This window comes from Podarcis liolepis (assembly GCF_965112155.1).
Source record: "Podarcis liolepis genome assembly, chromosome: 13".
NCBI classification, from domain to species: Eukaryota; Metazoa; Chordata; class Lepidosauria; order Squamata; family Lacertidae; genus Podarcis; species Podarcis liolepis.
Window position 1 is genome coordinate 32,960,185 of NC_139573.1, and position 22,106 is coordinate 32,982,290.

Below are 22,106 nucleotides of genomic sequence, written 5' to 3' on the forward strand. Positions count from 1 at the left end.
TTCATATGATGTTGGACTACAACTCCCATCAAGTACATCCAGAATGGCCAATCATTAGGGATAATGGGAGTTGAATTCTAAATTATCTACAGGGCACTAGCAGTGGCTTTCTAATACATCAGGCAGGTGTCTTTTTCCTGCCCTAGCTTGAGATTGCAGAGATTGAACCTTGGTGCTCTCACATTTAACACATGTGCTCTAGCACTGCGTTTTTGGTTTTTTTAATGGCAACAAGGTTTCCTCCAGCTACAGTACTAGAAAACATTGAGTGAAATCGCACCTTCACCCACCTCCCCCCCAAAAAGAAGAGCATTCAAGAACTCAAGAACATGTTGCAATACTTAAAAGATTTATATTTGCACCTTCATTGGAAATTACTTACAAGAAGAAATACCAAACTTTCAAACTGGGGGACGGGGTCCAAACTTAGTACACATGTGCAGTTTTGCTTATTTATCTCATTGTCCAACAATTATGGATTTCTTATCGGTCACCTGGCTTCCACAGCTAAGTAAAATAGTACAGAAATCTCAACATAGCTCCCTTTCTGAGCGTTACAAAGGATGGGACAGCAACACTTGTTATTAGCAGAGAAAGCTGTTTTTAAATTTTCCTTTTCATCTGTTTGGGAATAGGAATCTAGAAACATTGAGCATTCCACACACTACAGTATTGCACTGGAACCAAAGTGCTGGGTTGTTTCTGTATTATTATTTTTAAAGTTTAACTCCTATCAGATTCATTATTTTAAAACTGGGGTGGAGGTTATGTTCAGGGGGCTCATATACAAAGGCAGTATCATGCGAAGTCAGGAAGACTGCAGGAACTGCCCCTGGGAACATTGCACAAGGCCTCTGGAAGGCTGTGGGAGGTTCTCAAGAGATCTTGTGGGGCCATCCGAAATAGTAGTAGTAGTAGTAATAGTAACAGTAATGCCCTGCCCATCCTACTGGGTTGCCCCTATAGAAACAGAGGCCTTGTGTGACCTGCCCAGAGCCCAACAAGCAAGGTAGAGGGCTTCAAATCTTTCTGTGTCAGGAAAACCTGGTGCAGAAAGAGCTTTTCAAGCCCTCCACCCTGCTTGCCGTGCCATGGGAAGGTTACATAATATATTGGATGGCCCCTTTCGACTGTTCCCCCCTCCCCTCTCCATTTATTTTTATTTTCCTGCCACCTGCACAAAGCTGCAATTGCATAAGTAAATCGTGCGTAAGCCGTGGGTCTGCTGTAGTGCTTAACTATGTTTTTTCTCCAAGGGTGGGGAATCTGTGGCCCCTCCAGATGTTGTTGCTGAACTACAACTCCCAGCATCCCTGACCACTGGTCATGCTGGCTGGGACTAAAGAGTTGGGAGTCCCAGCTACTAGAGGGCCATACATTCCCAACTGCCCCCCCTTAATACTACACACACAGCAGACTATTCAATTTACTATCATCCCCCCCCCAAAAAAAAACACATTCCTGACTGGTCATGGCCAGTGCTTACCAGTGTATATTTCAGAATTATTTCCTACCACCCCACCCCAACCAAAAACATGCACCCACACTACTCCATCCTTGCCAGAATGTACAACATACCTTGCCTTTCTTTGTGAGGATTTGTTTGTAATGGAGCCAGCCCTCTTTCCTCACGTCACTGAAAGTGACATCCAACAAGTCCGAGGTCGAATGCCGCTTCGATCGGGTGTCTTCGGAGGTACCCAGGCTATCCAAAGACTGCAAGGGAACGGAAAACAAAAGAGAGGTTGGTGGGCACCCATGGGTGGGAAGGCGACCGCTACTCAACCACTTGGGAAGGAGAGAGACTCCTCCAGACACGCTTTCCATTGTGCATGCACAATGATTTGTGCTCATGGTGGTATTGGGATGGTGATACGTGATCTTGCTTTTAATATTGTTTTGCCCCTGGGGCTGACAGACTACTTAGTTTCCTAATCCGTGGGCATCTTCCTGCAACTTCCTGCTGAAATCCTATAACTTTCCATACCACAAATGTTCCAGGTTGTTTTTCTTTGTTTGTTCTGCTTTTGTTGCACTATATAACATTGTGAAAGCATCACAAAACTACTAATAAAGAAGAATGGTGTGTGGACGGTCCAGTAGAAATCCACCACTAATGGCACATTGCAGAATACACAGACAAACAAAACAAAACCCTGGTCTTAGAGGAGGCCAGAATGCTGCTTGAATACAGTCATACCTCGTGTTGCATTCTGCTCTTGTTACGGACTTTCAGCTTATGAATGCGGCAAACCTGGAAGTGTTTACTTCCGGGTTCGCTGCCCATGCATGCGCAGAAGTGATCTGCGCACTTCGCACATGCGCAGAGCAATCTGCACTGCACACATGCGCAGAAGAGGCACTCTAGTTGCGGACTTTTCAGGTGCGAACGGCACCCCAAAACAGATTAAGTCCGCAACTAGAGGTACCACTGTATAGGTAAATAGTTGCTCAAATTAGGCCAAGGAACAGATGGCATGCTTACGTACAGGCAAAACGCCGTTTGAGCAGACAAAAATGAGCAAGTGCTGCTCAGGCAGAGGTTCAGAATATTTTTCTGGAGAACCAGGGGAGGAGAGCACATTGCTTAAGCATGGGGAGGGAAGGATAAGTGAACCTGTTCTAGCTACAAATGTAGAAAATGTTACTTCTTTTAAAAGAAAACAGATAAGGAAACTAGAAAGGAATAGTCGGTGGGTGTGCTTTAAAGTTTTATTTTCTGTTTAATTAGAGTCACAATATACAAGTGTGATGAGGGACTGAGACAGGCAGAATCTACTGATCCCCCTCCCCGCTTTTAAGAAAAGGAGGATCACAGAGCCACAATACTCACCCCATCAGTGAAGAAGCTTCTTAGCATGCGGAGGCTTGGCACCCGGCTCGGCAGCCTCCTAAGGAGAAACCATCAATACGGTTGACATGAGCTACGCAAATTAAAAAGGGAACGAGGCCTGCTTACACTCAGGCACGTCACTGCACATAACACACACACCAAACTCCAGAGTGCAACTAACTCTTATCCATCTCCTGCATTTCAGAACAAAAGAGGAAGAAACCACACTCCATGCTGCATAGGTTGCACACATCATGCCACCGGGGCAGGCAGCAGCAGGGTGGGGGGACTAAAGAAGAATTCTACAGTACAAAGCTTAACATATTTTGAAGATTAAGGCTCAGCAACACATTTTATCAAATGCATGTAATGGGTTCTGGTGTATAGAAGCTTACACCACAACACAATTGTGGCCAACACTATCACCCAGAGGTTGGGAGCCCTGCATACAGAACCAGTAAGTCATAGATAACAACTCCCGGGAGCAGGGTTCCAAAACCAGTGATTCCACATAGACAAGAGGCACATAACTGCGCAAAATACAAACACATGGGGAGAGAGGCTAAGGCTCAGTGGCAGAGCACACGCTTGGCATCCAGAATGTCTCAGGGTCAATCCCTGGCATCTCCAGCTGAAGGATCTCATGCTGCAGAGCTGGAAACTCTTGGAAGAACTGTTGCCCCTTTGGAGCAGAATGGGGGTAAGCCAAGGTGGCTTCCTGCAGATGCTGTCGGACTCTGACTCCCACCATCCCTGACCACTGGGCCAACCGCGGTGGCTGGTGCTGGTGGCAGCTGAAGCCCAACAACATCTGGAGGGCACCAGATTGGCTAACTGTGGAGTAGACAAGACTGAGCTGGTTGGACCAAGATTGGTGGTCTCTAGATTGGTTTTGCTGCAAAAACCTTTGAAAGGCTGAAGGCATTGCCTGGCTCCACCCACATAATGCAGCTGCTCCTCTGGAATGTGTTGCCAATACCAAACAAATCAAAACAGCTCAGAAAGAATGCATAATAGTCACCAACCCCCCCCCCTCCCAAAATCAGCTAATTACAAGGAACTGGGGGGAGGCGGGAAGGGGCAAAGAACCAAACCCACCTCAGAAGCTTCCCCTCATCCCGAAATGTGTTCAGACCATCATCACATGACTTGGAGCGTTCTGTGGTTATGGCTAAGAGGTAGGAAGACCGGCGACTGGCTTTGATGTTGCCTGTGACAAAGCGGGGAAGGGGGAGGAAGGTAAGCAAAGTTCAGCAAAAGTAAACGGCGGAGATCAAAGGGGCTGGAAAAGGGCCATTTAGCCCAACCACCTGCCCCCACAGGGACCACTGCAATTAACACCCTGTTGTATCACCACCCTGTTCATTCTTTTATTGTTACCCACAGGGACCAGCCTGCAGAGAGAGGACCAGGGTGTGGAACCTGCAGGGAGCAAGTGCAGTGGTGGAAGGCAACAGGGGTGTTGTTGTTGTTGTTGTTGTTGTTGTTGTTGTTGTTGAGGGTAGGCAGGTTGTACAGGAATGGCAAAATGCACTCAGGTGCATGGGAAAACTGCCCAGGAATGACAATTAGCTCCTGACTCCAAGCGTGGCAATGAGTCAAGTGATTGTGAGCATAAGCAAAGCCCACTGAGTCATCTCAAGGGAAGTTCAGCAGGTTGCATCTCCAAGCCACCCAGCACCCAATGTCCAGCAGCGACAGTTCCCAATGCCTGGTGGAGGGAAACACCCTGACATCAAGGGTATGTGACTGCAGTGGAATCTCGGGTTACGGTGGGGATCTGTTCAGGAAGCCCCACCGCAACCCGAAAATGACACACATCGAAATGCCACGTCTGCGCACGTACAGCGAGATTTAGCGCTTCTATGCATGCGCGAGCGGCGAACCCGGAAGTAACCCGTTCCGGTACTTCCGGGTTTGCTGCGGACGTTCGCCGAAGCGGACACAAGTGGAGGTGGACACAGAACGAGGTTTGACTGTATATGGGGAGGTGGGCAACTAAAAACAGTGAAACTGAAAACAGCCAAAAGCAAACTTTCAATCAAGGGCGGAGTTTGGCAACTGATCTCTCTTCATTTGGCCATGTGTGGGTAGATTTGTAGAAAGGAGCAACATCTCCCTATAAAAACTAGGTCAAACACAAACTCACCCTAACGTGACTAAAGATAAACAAGATGATGCACATTTTAAAGAGCTAGAGAGGATATTAGCAACTAGGGAGGTGCTTGTCACTGTTGTTAAGTTGGGAGCCTGCAAATGGCCAGGATGCCCTCCAACTCACCCCCTGCCATGAGATTTCTGGTCACAATGCCTGGCCCAACAGTGGTTGGGAGCAGTGGGCAGCTTTTGCTCCCACCATATTATCTGCAGGTTCAATGTTTCATCATTCCCACATAGGCAGCCATTCACTTATATGGAAGAAGGTGCAGGGGTACACTTGCAGACAACACTGGGGTCAGGGCTAAACCAGACCCGCTACTCCAGCTATCCAGGGTGAGGAGACATGTTTTGCCTCCTCTCCATTGCATCTCACATTAAATAGTCTGTATCGTTTGCCCGATAGAATTTGAATGAATCCACGCTGAGCCAGTCCCAATTTGCACAGCTCCACCACCTCCATATGCATATTCCACACCCTGTGACCCATTTTTGTGTGACGCTAGACTGGGCTGAAACCCTGAGATCTGGATTTAGATATATGCAGACATCTTATATTGATATATAGAGAGGGAGCCTTCGCAGCAGGAAAGTTAAACAGATGGCATGCACAGGAAAATTTTAAACTATGATCTACCTTGTCTCCCACTTACAATTTATCACCTGTATTTCATCTTCTCAAAAGCCCACCCATATTTGAAGAGGGTCTGGAGCAAAGGCACGAAAGGCACAAAGCAAAGTTCCACCTGGGATTTTAGCACTCATTTATCCTATCTTCCCCCATGAAGGTGGACAGACTGGAAGCGGCAAGAGGCTGACTACATGGATTATGTGCTTATTGGGATTCAGAAGTGTTGACTGTATTGATACAGTCATGCCAACAAATGTGTATCTTCTTAGAAGCAAACACAGACTGTGGACCACTGTGCCCCAGACCAGTTTCCCCCCAGATATCTGGTAGCTGTGAGGCAAAGTTTTCATCTCCCCCGAATAAGAATTAGGAGACTTGTGTCATGCTTATGGCTCCAAAATGTTTACTTTTCAAATGTAAAAGAGAAAATATTGACTGTCCTCAGGGGAATTCATCTTCTGTGCCTCTGCACGAGTCCCTGTCCTGAATGCACTTCCTGCCTACAAGCAGGAAAGGCCAGAGCAATGGATCACACAGACATGGTAGGCAGCCTCTTCCCAGGGTGAGTAATTTAGGCTCGTGGGAGCCCTTCATTATTTAATTTCACCACCACTGACAGGTCCAGCATCATACTAGCAATTCCCTCAGAGCACACAGTTTGAGATCTACTGCCTTAGAAGTCTAAGGCTTAAAGACTTGGCTTTCAAACTCTCTTTCCCCCGTCATCTCATGATTCAGCTTCAGTGGAATTTATTATAAAACATACCATTGCCTCTCTCTCCACCCCCACCCCCACCTTTCTTGCACCATAGCTGTTGGGCAGAACAATTCTCAAGCGAATTCTCCTAACTCAAAATTTTCTTTCAATTCCTCACCCCTCAGAAAAACCCACCCGATCTATATATATTTTTCCAAATTTGAAAAAAAGAGGAAAAAAGACAGCAGCCATAAATAAGAAGGTTGGAGTTTGGTTTAAGAATCTTGGTGGACATGTTTGGGAACGGAACTCTTTCCCCCGGTATTAAAACTGAGCAAACTGGTACTTATTGTCCTTGCCTTAAAATTCATAAACCAGAATTCAAAATGAAACGTGGCTTTCAAAACAACAACATTACTCATTCTGAATGCAAAGTTCCAAAAGGTTTGAAACTGATAAATCCTCCTTATAGAATTTCTGCTAAATGTCAAAGTTACGTTTGGTCTTTAAAACAACCCAAACAATTTAATCTGACAATAGGTGGGGGCTCCCTTCTCTAGGTGAAAGTTTCAGGCAGGCTTGCTAACGTTTTGAGAAGGGCATATCTCAGTGGTAGAGCACATGAACAGCATCAGGAAGATTCCCATGCTCAATTCCTGGCATCTCCAGGCAGGGCTGGGAAAACGCTCATCCGAAATCCTAGGAGTCAAGGTAGACAAGTACAGTCATAGCTCATGTAAAGTTTGCTTCAGGTTGCGCATTTTCAGGTTGCGTCCTGCGGCAACCTGGAAGTACCGGAAAGGGTTACTTCAGGGTTTCGCCACTCGCGCATGCACAGCCGCGCAAATGACGTCACGCGCATGCGCAGAAGTGGCAAATCGCGACACACGCAGACGCGGGTTGCGTTCTGCTCATGTTACGAATGGGCCTACAGAACGGATCCCGTTCGCAACCAGAGGTACCACTGTACTGTACTGTGTAAGATTGACTGATGGTCTGATTCTGTAAAAGGGAAATCTGCATGTTCCTTTTGCCTGCAATTTCTAGCCCCAATAGGAAGATGTTCGGAGCCAGAAGGCAGCAGGGTTGGGAAGGTACTTACTGCAATCCTGGGAATAATGGCGGTTGATGGCGAAGGTGAAAGTGGGCGAGGAAGGGCTGGCGGAGAGCACAGGGGCGGAATTCATGGCGCTTGAGACGACAGAGGAGGCGGGGATGTGCTTTGCCTTCAGGTCGATGCTGGGGCTCGTCGGCTCATCTGGAATAGCAGAGAACACCATAAAATGGCAGAACAGGAAGAGGAGGGGCAAGCTCTAACCCCCCTATCCTTAACAACTTAAGACTGGATCAGGCCAAAGGCAGCATTCTGTTCTCACAGTGGCCAACCAGATTATTATGGGAAGCCTCAAAGCAGAAACCCAAGCACAACAGCACTCTCCCCACTGGGGATTCCCAGCAGCTAGCATTCAGAGACATGCTGCCTCCAATGGCGGAGGCAGAACTGAACCATCATGGCTAGAAGCCACTGACAACCTTATCCTCCACGACAGCATTCAGACTAAGGACTGCAGCTCTCTGAATGGGGAGATGAATGAGTCTCTTGCCACAGCCTGTAAGGCTCTTGTCCAGGTCCCTTCAGACACTTGGGGGTCCTCTCTAAATGAGAGGTTTTGTACTAAATAGACACTGGGAGATGGAGGAGGGAAGGAGTCCAGCGGCTGGCAAACAAGGGGAGAGCTGAGTAGCAGCAGCAGCAGGAGGAGGAGGAGGAGGCCACCTTAAGAGAGGCTAGAGTGGTTAACAGAGAGTAGGGGTGGGGAGCGTTTTCCAGTCTGAGTCAGGCTGAGTTCCTTTGTGGGCAACCACATGCCAACAGTGGGAGAGGCCAGAGGCAAAAGTGGGCAGAGCGACAAATGCAAATTTTACCTTTGTGCAGTAGGCTAGTTTCTACACACCCCACCCCACCCTCACAATCCTCCATCCTGGCAAGCAAGAAGAGTTGTCGGAGTTCAAGGATATATTCCAGCCAGGGAAAAGCATCCTAGGAAGGCTAGCGAGGGCTATAGTCTGGGAAGACGGGTGCAGCTCAGGAGGGGATGCAGCCTAGGGAGATCCGCAAGAACTTAACATCCCACCGGGAGAGAAGGGTGCAATTCTTTGCCAAGTACCCATGCAACTGACCCCTACCCACTTATAACAGAGCCGTTTGAACGTTATCACAGCTGTCAGAAGAGGTTCATGCCCAACCCCCAGCTCCCACCTAGCTCTGGTAAGGAGCCCACAGGGTGGGCAGGAAGCAGGTGGTGAAAACAACAGCCAAGGAGGCCAACCCTGTAGTTCTGCTCACATCATGGCCTGCTGTCACCCTGCATTGGATTTTTGCTGAAAGTTGATGGTTCTGGCTACTTCCAAGAGACTGGCCACATCTACATGCCAAACTATGGCCTACAGCAAACATGGGAAGGCGTTGGCTCCCCGGGCAGAGATGAAAGTTGCTGAGCTCTGGCTTGGTCCTTTGAACTCATGATTTATTCTTGGCTACAGATCCCAGTTAAGGAGAAATTTAGCTTGCAATTCCAGGTTCAGACGACACGCTAAGATAAACCTTGGCTTAGCTGCCATGCTGCACTGAGCTAAAAGGACCAGTGAGGAGCAAAGTTGGCTTGAGTTTCTTTCTGGAAGCCAGAACATTCACGCAGTCCCGATAAGCCACAGTTTGGCTCACCAGACTACTGTGTGCCATGTGGAATGACACAAATGTATAATGTTATGTGTTACTGGAAAGTGAGCAGGGCTAGCATTAAGGGAAGAGCTGGATAAAGCCTCACTCATACAGCACAAAGTAACTGCAAGGAGCTGCACTGTAAGTAAATCTGCACTGTTCCACGGCAGGAAATGTGGCTTTGGCTGTTGCTCTTGCTTCCCTGCTACTGCCTGCTTCCTGGGTCTTTGCACTGACAGAAGCCAGAGGCCTCTTCAGCCAAAAACAACCCTGTTCAGTCTCCCCTTTCTGCCGACTGCAGCTAGGAGCCTAACAGATGAAGATCTCCATTTTGCTCCTTTGTTTACATTTTAGGCGCTTGTCTGTTTTATATGCATAAACCACAGGGGAAGTGCTGAGTTGGGAGTAAATTTAGGGTGTGTGTGTTATGCTTATCTTCCCAGACACCAGCTTTCCACCCCCACAGCAGCATCAGCAAAAGGTACACAATACGGATATGATTTATGTCCTACCGAGAATGCCCAAGCACCTCCTACTACTGTGAAGACAGCCCTACATACCGAGGGAAGGAGAACTTGCACAGGTAAAAAGCAAGAGCCTCTATGAGCAGACACTGCTCTTTAAGAAGGGGATATTGTTGGGTCCAATTGCCTGCTCCGCAGTGGGAAGCCCAGGCTATTTCTGAACACCAGCTCAGAAGGGCCCCCTACAGCCACAACGCCATTCGCAGCCTGGCATCCCCGGAGGGTGTGGCTTCTTGACAGTGAACAGAGCCAGCTGGGAGGGACCCAAGCTGGGGGAACGAAATGTTAATACAAGGGAAGGAAGCAGACTCTCCTTCACCCCGTTCTTTGCCCCTTCCAAGGACTGTTGCGTTATTGTGGGCCTCTTTTCTGTATTAAGTTCCTGTTTTGCACACTGATGTGCCAATAGCAGTTTCACAGCATAGCATAGCTAGGACTGGGAGTTTTGCAAGTAAAAACCTGGGACCTGCAGAAAAATATCCGTTACTGAGAATTACTCACACAACACAACCCAACTGTCTGCGGCCGTGTGGTGCCCAAGAATACAAACGACACCTAAACACACACCCTGACCCCGAAGTATTAAAGAGAATTGGTGCCTTAACTGGGCTATGTACTCTGTGGTCTCCGAAACTCCAATGCATGTGGCTGCCTAATGGATTCACATATTTTTGCAGGCCTCCAACTTGTAAATATAAATTGGTTGTGAAAAGGAATCTTAATGGTGGGGAGGCAAAAACGACAGTAACTAGTTGCCAGGTAGAAGAAAACAGCACCAAGGAAGACGGGGGTGGTGGGTGGAGAAGAGAACAGCGCCTTCTGGCCTAAGGACAGCTCACAGCTGTACTAACACAGGTTTTGCTCCTGCTTGGTCAGCGGCACAAATAGCAGACAGTCTGATGCTAAGATGGTGTGAGCCCTATTAATCTACCTTGCTCAGAGACTGTGCTATGTTACATTGCAGCATAGACAAACCCTTCCTGCCTACTTGCTCCTCAGCACCTAACCAACAGGCTGAGTTCTGGGGAGTGGGGGTTTGATTCACACTTCAGAATCACAGAAAGGAATTCAAAAATTCAGATCCTGCTTTCTGCTGCCTAGTGTGAACTGCTCACCACCTCTTTGCCACTAATGGAGATTTCGTTCGGAATGAGGAAACAGAATGGATAATCTGCTGAGAGAGGGCAAACACCAGTCCAAGGATGTGATGAATACTCCTTAGATGACTTCATTTGACTTATCCGAAACTTCAGACTTCCCTGCCATTTTTGCACTAGGGAAAACTCTGCGGTAACTCTACTCTGGTCCAGAGCCTCTTCCCCAAGCACAGCAACCTGCATTCTCCACTTACCAATAAATGGAATGGACGCTAGGGAATCCTCTGGCGTAGCCAATGGGGCCACTCCCCGCTTGTTCTCTTTACCGGCTGCCAGCGCCGGCGGAGGGGGATCGCAAATGTCTGTTTCCTTCATGTCGTCCGGGAAGACAAAGTTCATCTGTCTCGCAGGAGGAGGCATTTTGCGTCCAGTTGGGGGCTTTTGCCGGAGAACCACCTCGTCCCTCCTTTCCTCGGCCTCGGGCTGCAACCGTTCCGTGGGCTGAGGTGGAGAAGCCCGCTCCAGAGGCCTCGTGCCGTTCTCTTGCTTGGCTGGTCTTTGGTCCATGGGGATTTCTGGGCTACTGCCCAAGGGAGGGTCCGGGCAAGGAGCAGAGGCACTTGGGAGCACGGCAGTGGGCAAAGGCCTTTCGACGTAAGGTGGCGTCGAGTGGTTTCCTTGCCTTTGGGAAATATTAATGGTCGGAAGGTCACCAAAAGTAGCATCCCGGAACGACAGGGCATGGAGCAAGCCAGTCCTGCGCTGGAACGAAGGGCTGTAGCTCCGGTAACCAATATACCCAGAGTCATTGATGCTCTGGAGGTTGGGTTGGGAAGGGTGTTTCTGCACATGTGCAGGAGGCGGATCCCTGGAAGAGGCAGAAGGGATATAGGAACCTGGGTGGCTAGGCTGGGCTCGATTAACTTGCCCGTGCCGGTAAAACCTGTCCGGTGACCACATACACCTCTCATATCTAGGAGAAATCAAAGCACCTTGTTCAAGAGCTTCCAAGGATTGCCCATATTTCACCAGGTAGTTATCCGATCGAGCTCGGTAACTCCAGCTGTCGTGTGCAGAGGACTGGATTAAAGTGTCTTGAGAAGCGCTGTGAGGCCAGCCCCGGGAGGCCGGGGCGTCCCCCAGTCGGTCTTGCGAGACACTCCGGTAGCGAGGCGGCATGGCGCAGCGGCGCTCCTCCGAAGAGCTTCGCCGCGGCACTTGGCTCGAGATCCAGTTGGACAGGGCCTGCTGGCATTCTAGGCGGCTGACAGATTTGGGGCCGGTTCCGGCACAGTCCCGGGAGGGCCGGCCCTCGCGGGGAGCATCCTTCAACCCGCCATGAGCGCGGTGGTCGGGGAGTTGTTTAGGGGGTCCATAGCAAGCGTGGTTGGGCATAGAGGGAGCAGGGGGGGCACAGTACCTCTCAGGCAAGGGGGAGGCTATAGAACCCGGACAACTGCTGTTGGAGTAGCGGGAAAAGGAGCCGGAAGCTGGGATGGGCCTTGTGACAGGCACCCTCTGGGTCATTCCATACTGGACCTCCTCTGTGCGGTGGGCGGGGCTGGAATGGTTGCTGCTGAAGTTCTGTGTGGACTCAGCCCAAGCAGTGGGGGGGATACGCTGGACCGCAGTGCTGCTCAAAGGAGAAGATGGGCCTGAAGACCCCGAATGGTAGGGTTGTCTGTTGTCCACCTGCTGTCCTTGGTACGTCTCAGCTGCTGGGACATCCCGAGGAGAGGCCTTCGACTGGAACGGGTATGTTTTGCGAGGGTAGCAAATGGGTGGTGGCTCAGGGATGCTCTGGGCCCCTCCAGAGTATGGTTCATTGCCCTTTAAGTAGGCATCTTGAGAATATGCCTAGAAAAGAAGGAAAAATAGAAAAAAATGGGTAAGGGCTGGACAGGTAGCTGAGCTATCAAGAGGGAACTGTTTTATGGCAAATGTTTATTGAACACATACATTGTTCAGACTGCGGAAGGGATCCACCCAACACTCCTGGGAAATGTGCATTTTAGGGTAATAAACAAAACACTAGCATGTAGAGTGACAAAAGTGTATGATTTTATTGGGACAAGTTGTTTGTCGTTTACTGCTGTAATGAATGTTTTCTCAAAATGTGCCTTCTGTAGCTTGAAAAATAAATAAAAACACAGTTAGTTAGTTAGTTGGTTGGTTGATTTGTTGGTTGGTTTGTGTTTGTTTGTTTGTTTGTTTGTTTTAAAAAGGCAACTGTTTATCTACACAGGCAAACAGGATGCAACATGCAAGGAGTTGGTCCTTAAATGTGCCCTACAAAACAGAGAAATTAGTATATGTGGCTGAGTACACTAGCATTATTATATGGTAGGGGTTAGCAACTGATGGTGTCTTCTCCCTGCCTCCCCCCCCCCAAGTGTGCTGCCTTGTTCTCCAGCTGCAAACCTAGGAACCTGGAGGGATGTTGGGGCTATAAAAACAGAAATTGCAGGCAGAGTGCTCATAAGTTTGGCTAATCGCCTCCCAGCCCCTTTTCAAAGTGGCCCTCTAGCAAAACCAGATGCTGACCTTACACACATTCCAGAGTCCTGTAGCAAATGATCAAGCATATTTTTAGAAGAAAAAAGTGATATTCACTCCTTTGTAATGCTCTGCACACACACACACACACCCTATCAACAGTCCATAGCCCCCTTTTTTGAGTTTCTCCCCCTCCTTCATAAGCAACATTACTTCGGTTCCCTTGCACTCTTCCACCGCTTCCTAAACTACTCTATATCTGCAGCCTCCATGCCAAACTAGAACCTCTCCATGCTTTGAGAAATTCCCCACCAGCAGCAGCCAAAAATAGAAAAAAGAGAGAAAATACTACTTTGATTACAGCAGTGAATCAGGAGCTGTGACCCTCCAGACATTGCTGGACTAAACCTCCCCTTACCCCTAACTGTTGTCTAAGCTAGCTAGGAGTTGATGAGAGTTGTCCCCCAACAACATCTGGAGGGTCACAGCTTCCCTGCCCCTAACTTACAGCCATCTTTGCAAATCCACAAGATTCTGTGCAATCACGGCCGTTTCAGGCAATGGTAGCAGCAAGGGGGCTTTTAGCCCATATAAGTATTTATACAAAGGATGTATTTGTGCAGGTGTGTATCTCACCCAAGCCTTTCTTTGCCCCTCCCCACATAACAAACCTGGCTCTTCAAAGGCATTACATCAGCAAACGCATGTCCTCAAAGCTTTGTTTGCTGAGGAAACACAAAGATAGGGGTAGGCACCTGGCTTGGGGAGACACAGGCTGACCTCTGACCCAGGACTACAGCCCTCCCCCCCAACCTGCCCTCTTGTTCCACTGGTTGGGCCAGTGAGCTGGCAGTGGTCAGCAAGCTAAAAACCACTGAAGGTTGCTTCCTTGCTAGTTCTCTGGGCAAGCAATTGGCCAATGGAAACATGGAATGGAGACCACCAGACAGGAGGGTGGCTAGATCTGAACCTGCTAGAAGTGTCCTTGTTAACTTCTAAAGCCGTCAGAGAGGCTGCAGGTAAGAATGTTTAGGATTCAGATATGAGACTGCACATTTCTTTTATTCCTTCGACCATGCAATGACAAAAACATGCCTCTAACGCTAAAGCAGGCTCACTCTTCACGAATCACCAGGCTTCTCTGGTGGTTTGAGTTTAAGGAAAGTTGAGAAATAAAAATGGAAGGTTTTCCAGAAACAAAATGAAAGTGGAGAAGCTAGGGATGGGGACTGAATTTGTTATGTCTTAAATTGGGGTGGGGGTGGGGGATTGCAGATATTGGTGTGTCCAAGAATGAAAGGAAAAAAAAGTACTCATTCTGACTCATGCCCACATCTGAAGCACTGCTAGCTAGGATAGAATCCCAGGATGCAATTTGTGTGCAGAAGGAAAAACAAGCTGCTCCTCACTGAGAGAGGCCTTGCCAGAGTCAAACAGAGATGGGTGGGAAGGGTAAAGAGAAAGAGCTCCCATTCTTCCCCTTCACCATTTCAAGCATATATGGATGCCCCTTTTCTTCATCCTCCCACCTTAAACCTTTGCTAGGGCACCTTCACTAGAATCTACGCCTGGACATCACGCTAAGGACCCAAAGGTTCATAGCTGCTCCTGGCCCAGCCCTCCTGTCACACTGGAATCCTGCCTCTGTTAGAAGAAACCACATTTCTGGCCAAGGTCTCGCCAAGATCCAAAAAAGGAGCTATGTCTGAAACAAAGCCTCGGCTGAAAGGAGTAGCAAGAGCCTCCTTGTTAAGGCAGCCGATGACAAGACTGAACGAAAAGAAAATAATAGAAGAAAAAAGAAGAGTGTTACTGTGGGCCATACGTGTTTTTCATCAGCTGCTAGAGAACAGTATCCCTGGCACTAACAAAACCCTTCGCCCCCATCCCCTGCCAAACTTCGGACACTGTGGCAAAGAAGACAAAATCCATTTGGAACCCCATTCTAGTTAGAGCAGGGATGACATGACACCCTCTTGCCACTTAGCTAAAAATCAGGACATTTTTGCCTGCCAAAGAAACTCTGCTCCATTTTTCAGGCCAATAGATCTGGCCAAAGATACCCACAATGTTTATTTTTAATAGTGACAGAATGCACACAATATAAAATTACTACCTTTGCTTCCTTCGCCGCTGTGTTTATAGTCCTGTATCTTTTGTTGCTCTCTCTTTTCTCTCTCCTCTCTTCAAAAAAGACCAGTCCTCCCTTCCCCTGGGAATCTCTGACGTCCAAGCTAATATTTCCTCTCTTTCTCAATCTTTCCTTTTAAGTTTTGCTTTTTTAAAAGAGAGAGAGAGAGAACTGGGGGACGTCCTGATGTGGGAGGGATATAGAGAGCCGAGAGAATTCCTTTCCGTGCATCCTGTCAAGAGTCACTCTGTAGCCCAGGGTTCTCCCATTGGCTGGCCCAGCCGGCTTTCGCACCACAGGAATGCTGACACACCCCTGTGAGGCACCAGGGCAGAGGGAAACCCACACAAAGGTTCCTTTGCTGTACGAGATGTGGAAAAAGCAAAAGCAACTTCGGGTGGCCGGCTCCTTACACCTCAACTGAGAGTAACTGCCTCTGTGGCTGTGATCCTTTGCGACAAACTTTGTAAGAGAGCTGCTCAGCACAATTCCTAAGTTGCCCTGGGCCAATTCTGGAGGTCACCAAGAACCAACAGCATCCATGTTCCTACATCAGCATTGTCTTTCCAGGATAATTCAAAGTGCTGCTTTGAGCCTGTAATGCCCTAAAAGGCTTGGGCTTGCACACTTCAGACTGAGGATGTTCAATTTACAGCTGGCAAGCTTTATCAATTTTCTCTCTCTTTCTCCTTCTCTCTCTCTCTCTCTCTCTCTCTCTCTCTCTCTCTCTCTCTCACACACACACACACACACACACACTTTTTCAAAATTTTAATCAAGAAAATTTTGCTCATATGTATAATGAAAAGTGCAGGGCAGGGTGTTTTTAATTACAGCCGTACCTTGGATTCTGTACGTCCTGGAACTCGGACGTTTTGGCTCCCAAATGCTGCAAACCTGGAACCAATTGCTCCAGTTTGTGAACATTCTTTGTGAACGGATTGGAGCTTCCTGCAGCCAATCAAAAGCCCTAATTTGGTTTCTGAACGTTTTGGAAGTCGAATGGACTTCTGGAACAGATTCCATTCGACTTCCAAGGGACGACTGTACCGTGAGAATAAAATGATCCACACTTTAGTAACACAGGCTCTTTTGGTTTTCTGTGCTGAGCTCCTTAATCAACATGGGGACATTTCAGCAAGTCCAAGCTGCTCTTCATGCAGCTCAGCAAAAACCACCACCAGGAGAACATCAAGTAAGACACTCACCAGCTGTAGAATATCCTCATCTTTGGGCATGATGGAGAGCTCCAAAGCATCTTCACTGCAATGAGGAGACAGAATTTTGCAAAAGGAAAAAAACAAACAAACACAGTTTAGTGACGAATAGGAATTAAATGTATTCAAACCACCCGACCTAACTCCTAAAGTAGGTGGGAGAAAACCATCAAGCATTAAAAGCTTCCTGAAACAGGGCTGCCTTCAGATGTCTACCAAAAAAAAACCATATAGTTGTTAAACTCTTTGACATCTGCCAGGAGGGTGCTCCACAGGGTAGAGGTGACTACTGAAAAGGCATTCTGTCTGGTTCCCTGTAATTTCACTATTCGCAGTGAAGGAACTACCAGAAGGCCCTTAGAGCTGGACCTCAGTGTTCAGGCTGAACGATGGGGATAGAGATGCTCCCTCAGATATAAAGGGCTGAAGCCGTTTAGGGCTTGTCTGAATGTGCTTGCCTAAACACAAATGTTTTTAGCAGGCACTGAAAAGTGAAAATGCCCAATGCCATGGGTTGGGGTGGGGTGGAAAAGGAAGCCACACCAGGGGGCACCTCTAGCCACCCCCTCATCAAACTGGAAAGCTAATTTTAACAGTTTTTATTTATTTATTGCTGTGTGTTTGATGAAACTTTAAGTCCCATCCTCAAGACTAAATACTCTCAGGAATACTAACAATTAAAAGCAAGATAATCAACAAAACAAATTTGATTTTAAACAGCAGACATTTAAAAAAACCAACAGAGGCATCACAGAATTAGAACCAAGGTGGCACAGCGAAACCAATTTTGGCTTATGTTTTAAAAAGCAGTTGAGAAAATAGAAAGGTCTTTGGTGCAAAAATAGGAGCACCAAACAAGCCTTCCATAAATGCGGTACCACCACCGAAAAGGCCTTCCTGACTTCAGAAAGGGGAAACACCCAGAGAAAGGTTTCTAATGATGTTTTAATGCACAGATGAGGAGGAAGGTGGTCCTAACCTAAACTGTAAAGCAAGGACAGGGAACCTGGTGGCCTCCTGGTGGTGTTGGACTGGAAACTCCCATTATTGCCATCCATTTGGCCATACTGGCTGAGGCTGATGGGAGCTGCACACAAGTGACATCTGGGGGGGGGGGGAGGCACATGTTCCCCGTCTCTGCTGTAAGAAGCTGCTTCACACCATTTAAGAAGAGCAACCCGTCAAGCCCAATGGCTGACTCAGCAGCAGCCCCTCAAGTCACAAGAGTTGTTTTCTAGCCCTGCCATGTGACGTCTTTCCACGGGAAATGCCAGGGGCTGAGTCTCTGCCCTGATGACTCTTTGACATCACATCTCATGTTTCTTTTACTAGAAGTTACCAGGGGGATGTGCGGGGGGCAGACATGAGTCAGAAACAGCCCTCCACAATATCTACTTAGGTCCTCAGGCCTAGTAACTCCAAAGCTGAGGTGAAATTAAACAGAAGGCTCTCCTGGCTCACAGCTCAACGCTGCAACAGCCTTCCGCGACCCATTACACTACAACCCCCCGTCTGGTGTCCTGCAGATGTTTTGAACTACAACTCCCACAGCTGCGCTGGCTGGGGCTGAGGAGAGCAGCGGTCTAAAACATCTGGAGGGCAAGGCCACACTACAAACTATTTCTTCAGTGAGCAGTCCAGAATAATTAATAGCAGTTTAATCAATCTAACGCATTGGCAAGATTGCCTCTTTCCGTGAACCACTGAGGCCTGGCCAGGCTCGTCCTAGTTTTGCCCATTTTAAGCTTTGTTCTTCGCGCGCACACACCCAGTTAATTATTTCCCCTCCCCTTTACCTCAGGTGGAAAAAGACGGCCATTCCTTTCCCTCAGAGATGGGGGAAAATATTTCCAAAATTTCAGGCGTCAGCCCTAGATTTCATGGCAGCCAGGCTTTCAGAAATTTTCCAGTTCCTCACCCCCCCCCCACCCCGTCAATTCACTCCCAGACAACTGAGAAGAGGGCCTCAAGCCAGAAACTTTTCTTACCAAACTTTTCTTGTAAGCCTTGCAAGTCATCTGACGGGCAACCTTTATGATTGCTTTTTGCAGCTTGTCTGCAGAGTTGTCCTCTCTCTGCGTCTCTCTCTGTTTTCCCCTGGCTAGGTCCCCCCCCCCCCTCCACACGCCTTTGATGCTTCTGGGCCAGGCATTTTATATATATAGTTCCTGGCTGGATTGATTTCGTTTTACACGTTCCCCATTTGCTATATTTAGGTCCCCTTCTCAGGTTAGTCTGGCCTCCCCACGTCCCATACGCAATTCTGAAGGCTAATAGAGCTCAATGCCACATTACAAAACACAGTGAGGCAGTGCCTCTTATTAGGCCATTTTTTTCTCTTTGCTTCAGGAACAGGTCAAATTTTAAGTGCTGAATGCAGCGCCTCCCCCTGGTCAGGGGAAGTGATACATTTTCACAAGAGCTGTTTAAGAGAAGTGCCTGTAAACATCATCAGACACAAGCTAACTTAAGTCACCTGAGGAACTAGAATCTATAGATTACAAGAACAAAATCAGTGCTTTTTTTTTCTTTTAAAAAATGTTTAAGGGTACTCTCATTTTAAGGGACGCGGGTGGCGCTGTGGGTAAAACCTCAGTGCCTAGGACTTGCCGATCGTATGGTCGGCGGTTCGAATCCCCGCGGCGGGGTGAGCTCCCGTCTTTCGGTCCCAGCTCCTGCCCACCTAGCAGTTCGAAAGCACCCCTAAGTGCATGTAGATAAATAGGTACCGCTTTATAGCGGGAAGGTAAACGGCGTTTCCATATGCTGCGCTGGTGCTGGCTCGCCAGAGCAGCTTCGTCACGCTGGCCACGTCTCCGGACAGCGCTGGCCCCCGGCCTCTTAAGTGAGATGGGCACACAACCCTAGAGTCGGACACGACTGGCCCGTATGGGCAGGGGTACCTTTACCTTTACCTTTACTCTCATTTTGACTCCAGAAAATCACCATTTTATAGTTCAAATTGGGAAAAATTAAAAACAGTAAATGGAAAAAAGTACAAAGATTCACAAAATGTTTAGGGGTATGCGTACCCCTGTGTAACCCCCCCCCCCCCGAAAAAAGCACTGAACAAAACTATACATTATAACAAACATGGGATTTGGATTCCTCGCTCTTTGTGCTGATGTCACCACACCAATTACGCTGCCCATCAACAGCAGGTGCTGAACAGAGGCGAGACAGGGAGATTGAGGGCAAAAATGTCATTTTCATTCGTAGCCCCGTGTAGTTCTGCTCCAAGAATACGCCAGGCAAAAAGTTCTAGAGCAGGGTTCCTATTGTCACTGTACACAGATTATTATTATTTAAGGCATGTCTGACCACAGGCTTACAATCTTGCAAGAACCACAATACAAAAGAGAAAAGGGAATGCGGAGGAAAGCAAAGAAATTCAGGAACCTAGTTTCCTAGCTGGAATTACCACCAAGGAGACAGTTCTGGGAGCCAAAATGGCTGTTGGTCACAGGTGATGTGGGCTCTGCTGTCTGTCCCTCTCCATCAGATGCAGCCCGGTGGAAATGGCTGCCGATGGAAAGAGTTCTGGGAGAGGAGGACTCAAATGGTAGGTTTGTCCCAGAAGGCCCAATGAAGTGGGGGCTCATATGGTTATCACCAGACAAACAACGTCCCTGTGAGAAAACCAGTTGCAGTGCCAGGGGATATAAAACAGCTGCTGCCCGCCTGACGATCAGAACGAGCGGAGTTGAGGTGGAGAAAGCAGAGAATGTGGCAAACACGACAGACGGATTATAAAGAGCACTACAAGTTGGAGCAATGAAGGCACGTGCTTGGGAGGGGTACTTGGGCAAGACGCCCAAGGCAAAGACACTGGCCCATTTTAAAATCGAATAAAGGAGAGACTCATGCTTTTGTGTGTGTGTACACTATTAAATCATTTCAGCAACCATCTGAGTTTATACAGAAGCTCACCCAGAGGGCAAAATACCACCCAGGAATTATATGTAAGATCAAAAGAGGAGCCCTGAACTGGATCAGACCAGAGGCCCTTCTACTCCAGCCTTCTTTCCTCACAACGGCCAACCAGGTTCCACTGAGAAGTCTGAAAAGTAGGAACCAAGCACAGCAGCACCATCCCAATTTGTGATTCCCAAGAACTGGTATTCAGAGGCATACAGTGGTACCTCGGGTTAAGAACTTAATTTGTTCTGGAGGTCTGTTCTTAACCTGAAACTGTTCTTAACCTGAAGCATCACTTTAGCTAATGGGGCCTCCTGCTGCCGCCGCGCCACTGGAGCACAATTTCTGTTCTCATCCTGAAGCAAAGTTCTTAACCTGAGGTAATATTTCTGGGTTAGCAGAGTCTGTACCACTGTACTGCCTTCAACAGTGTTGGTAGAACAGAGCCATCGTGGCTAACATGGAAGAGCAGGTTGTAAATGTGTTAAAATAAATAAAATGGGTGAAGTATCTCAATTAAGCTCTCTCTCCGGCCAAAATACACCCCCCCCAAAAAAAAACCCCCACTGAAACGTTTTGTGAAAGAGAAAAGGTAGCAGTTTCAAAGACCAGCCTGTGTTCCTTGAAATGTCTGTAAGGGGAAAGATGGAGGAGATTAACTCACCAGTTCTGTATGAGGCCGATGACCTGTGAGTAGGTTTTCCCGATGATGCTTTCGCCATTCACTTTGACAAGACGGTCCCCTGCAGAAGAGGACAGGTTAACAGAAAAAGGCCCACCAACACAAAAGCGGACAGGAGGCAAGCAATTCAGGATTTGTTTTGCTTTATTATAAATCTCACCCTGTATGGAAGGGAAGGGAGCAGGGACAGGTTTATTTTTAAAAAGGAAAGACGTCTAAAATACCAAAGGTCTTTGCTGAGGTGACCTGCACCAAGAAAAGCTGGGTTTTGAAACCAGGATTGATTATGATAAAAATATGCAGGTGAGTGACCAATGTATTTGTAGCCACACATTCAGTCTGAAAGAATGAGGACACCCAATGTGTCCTTGGGGGAGGGGGCTCCCATTTAATAATAATAATAATAATAATAATAATAATAATAATAATAATACCCTGCCCATCTGGCTGGGTTTCCCCAGCCACTCTGGGCGGCTCCCAACAGAATATTAAAAACACAATAAAACATCAAACATTAAAAACTTCTCTAAACAGGGCTGCATTGAGCGGGAAAGCCTGAAGGGGGTTCTAAGCACATTCAGGCACTTGGAAGTCTCTTAGTGATCATGAGCCCTGTTAAGGCGAGGTTCTCAGTTGCAGCGATGTTTAGCCAAAACCCACTTAGGACCTTGCCCCTCAACGCAGGAGGGTTGGGGTGGAGGCAGCATGCCCTCCAGGCCCGACAAACTTTGTGCTCCCATGCTTTCAGGCTGAACAGGGCCATGCACAAGACCAAGAAATGGCTCAGGTAAAAGAAAACGGGTAGAATCAGTCAAAAACTAGCCAGCCAATGAGAATGGATCTCTGGGTACTGCTGCAGACATCATCAGGGGAGTAACCTAAATTGGGGGGTTGCTGCTATTGATTTAAAATTTTATTATTTTAGATCCCCTTATGATTTGTGTGGAAATTGTTTGGATCAGTTCCGTATTTTTTTATTCTTTAATTTATTGTTTATGACT

The 22,106-nt window shown here is 47.8% G+C and overlaps 1 protein-coding gene across 5 annotated transcripts in view; it reads right to left on the bottom strand.

The window, feature by feature from the left end:
* ARHGAP23 (Rho GTPase activating protein 23) overlaps positions 1-22,106 on the bottom strand; it is a 171,602-nt gene that overhangs the window by 30,862 nt on the left and 118,634 nt on the right. For 4 of the 5 annotated variants that reach the window (XM_083469401.1, XM_083469399.1, XM_083469400.1 and 1 more), the window contains exons 5-11: positions 21,088-21,166; positions 16,497-16,551; positions 10,916-12,518; positions 7,421-7,576; positions 3,932-4,043; positions 2,834-2,891; positions 1,579-1,716 (exon numbers count right to left, since the gene is read on the bottom strand). In XM_083469401.1, the coding sequence (XP_083325527.1) occupies positions 1,579-1,716; positions 2,834-2,891; positions 3,932-4,043; positions 7,421-7,576; positions 10,916-12,518; positions 16,497-16,551; positions 21,088-21,166 (2,201 nt within the window). Of the gene's footprint in view, positions 1-1,578; positions 1,717-2,833; positions 2,892-3,931; positions 4,044-7,420; positions 7,577-10,915; positions 12,519-16,496; positions 16,552-18,493; positions 18,623-21,087; positions 21,167-22,106 lie in introns of those variants that run through there. The other variant, XM_083469402.1, reaches the window with a different exon arrangement.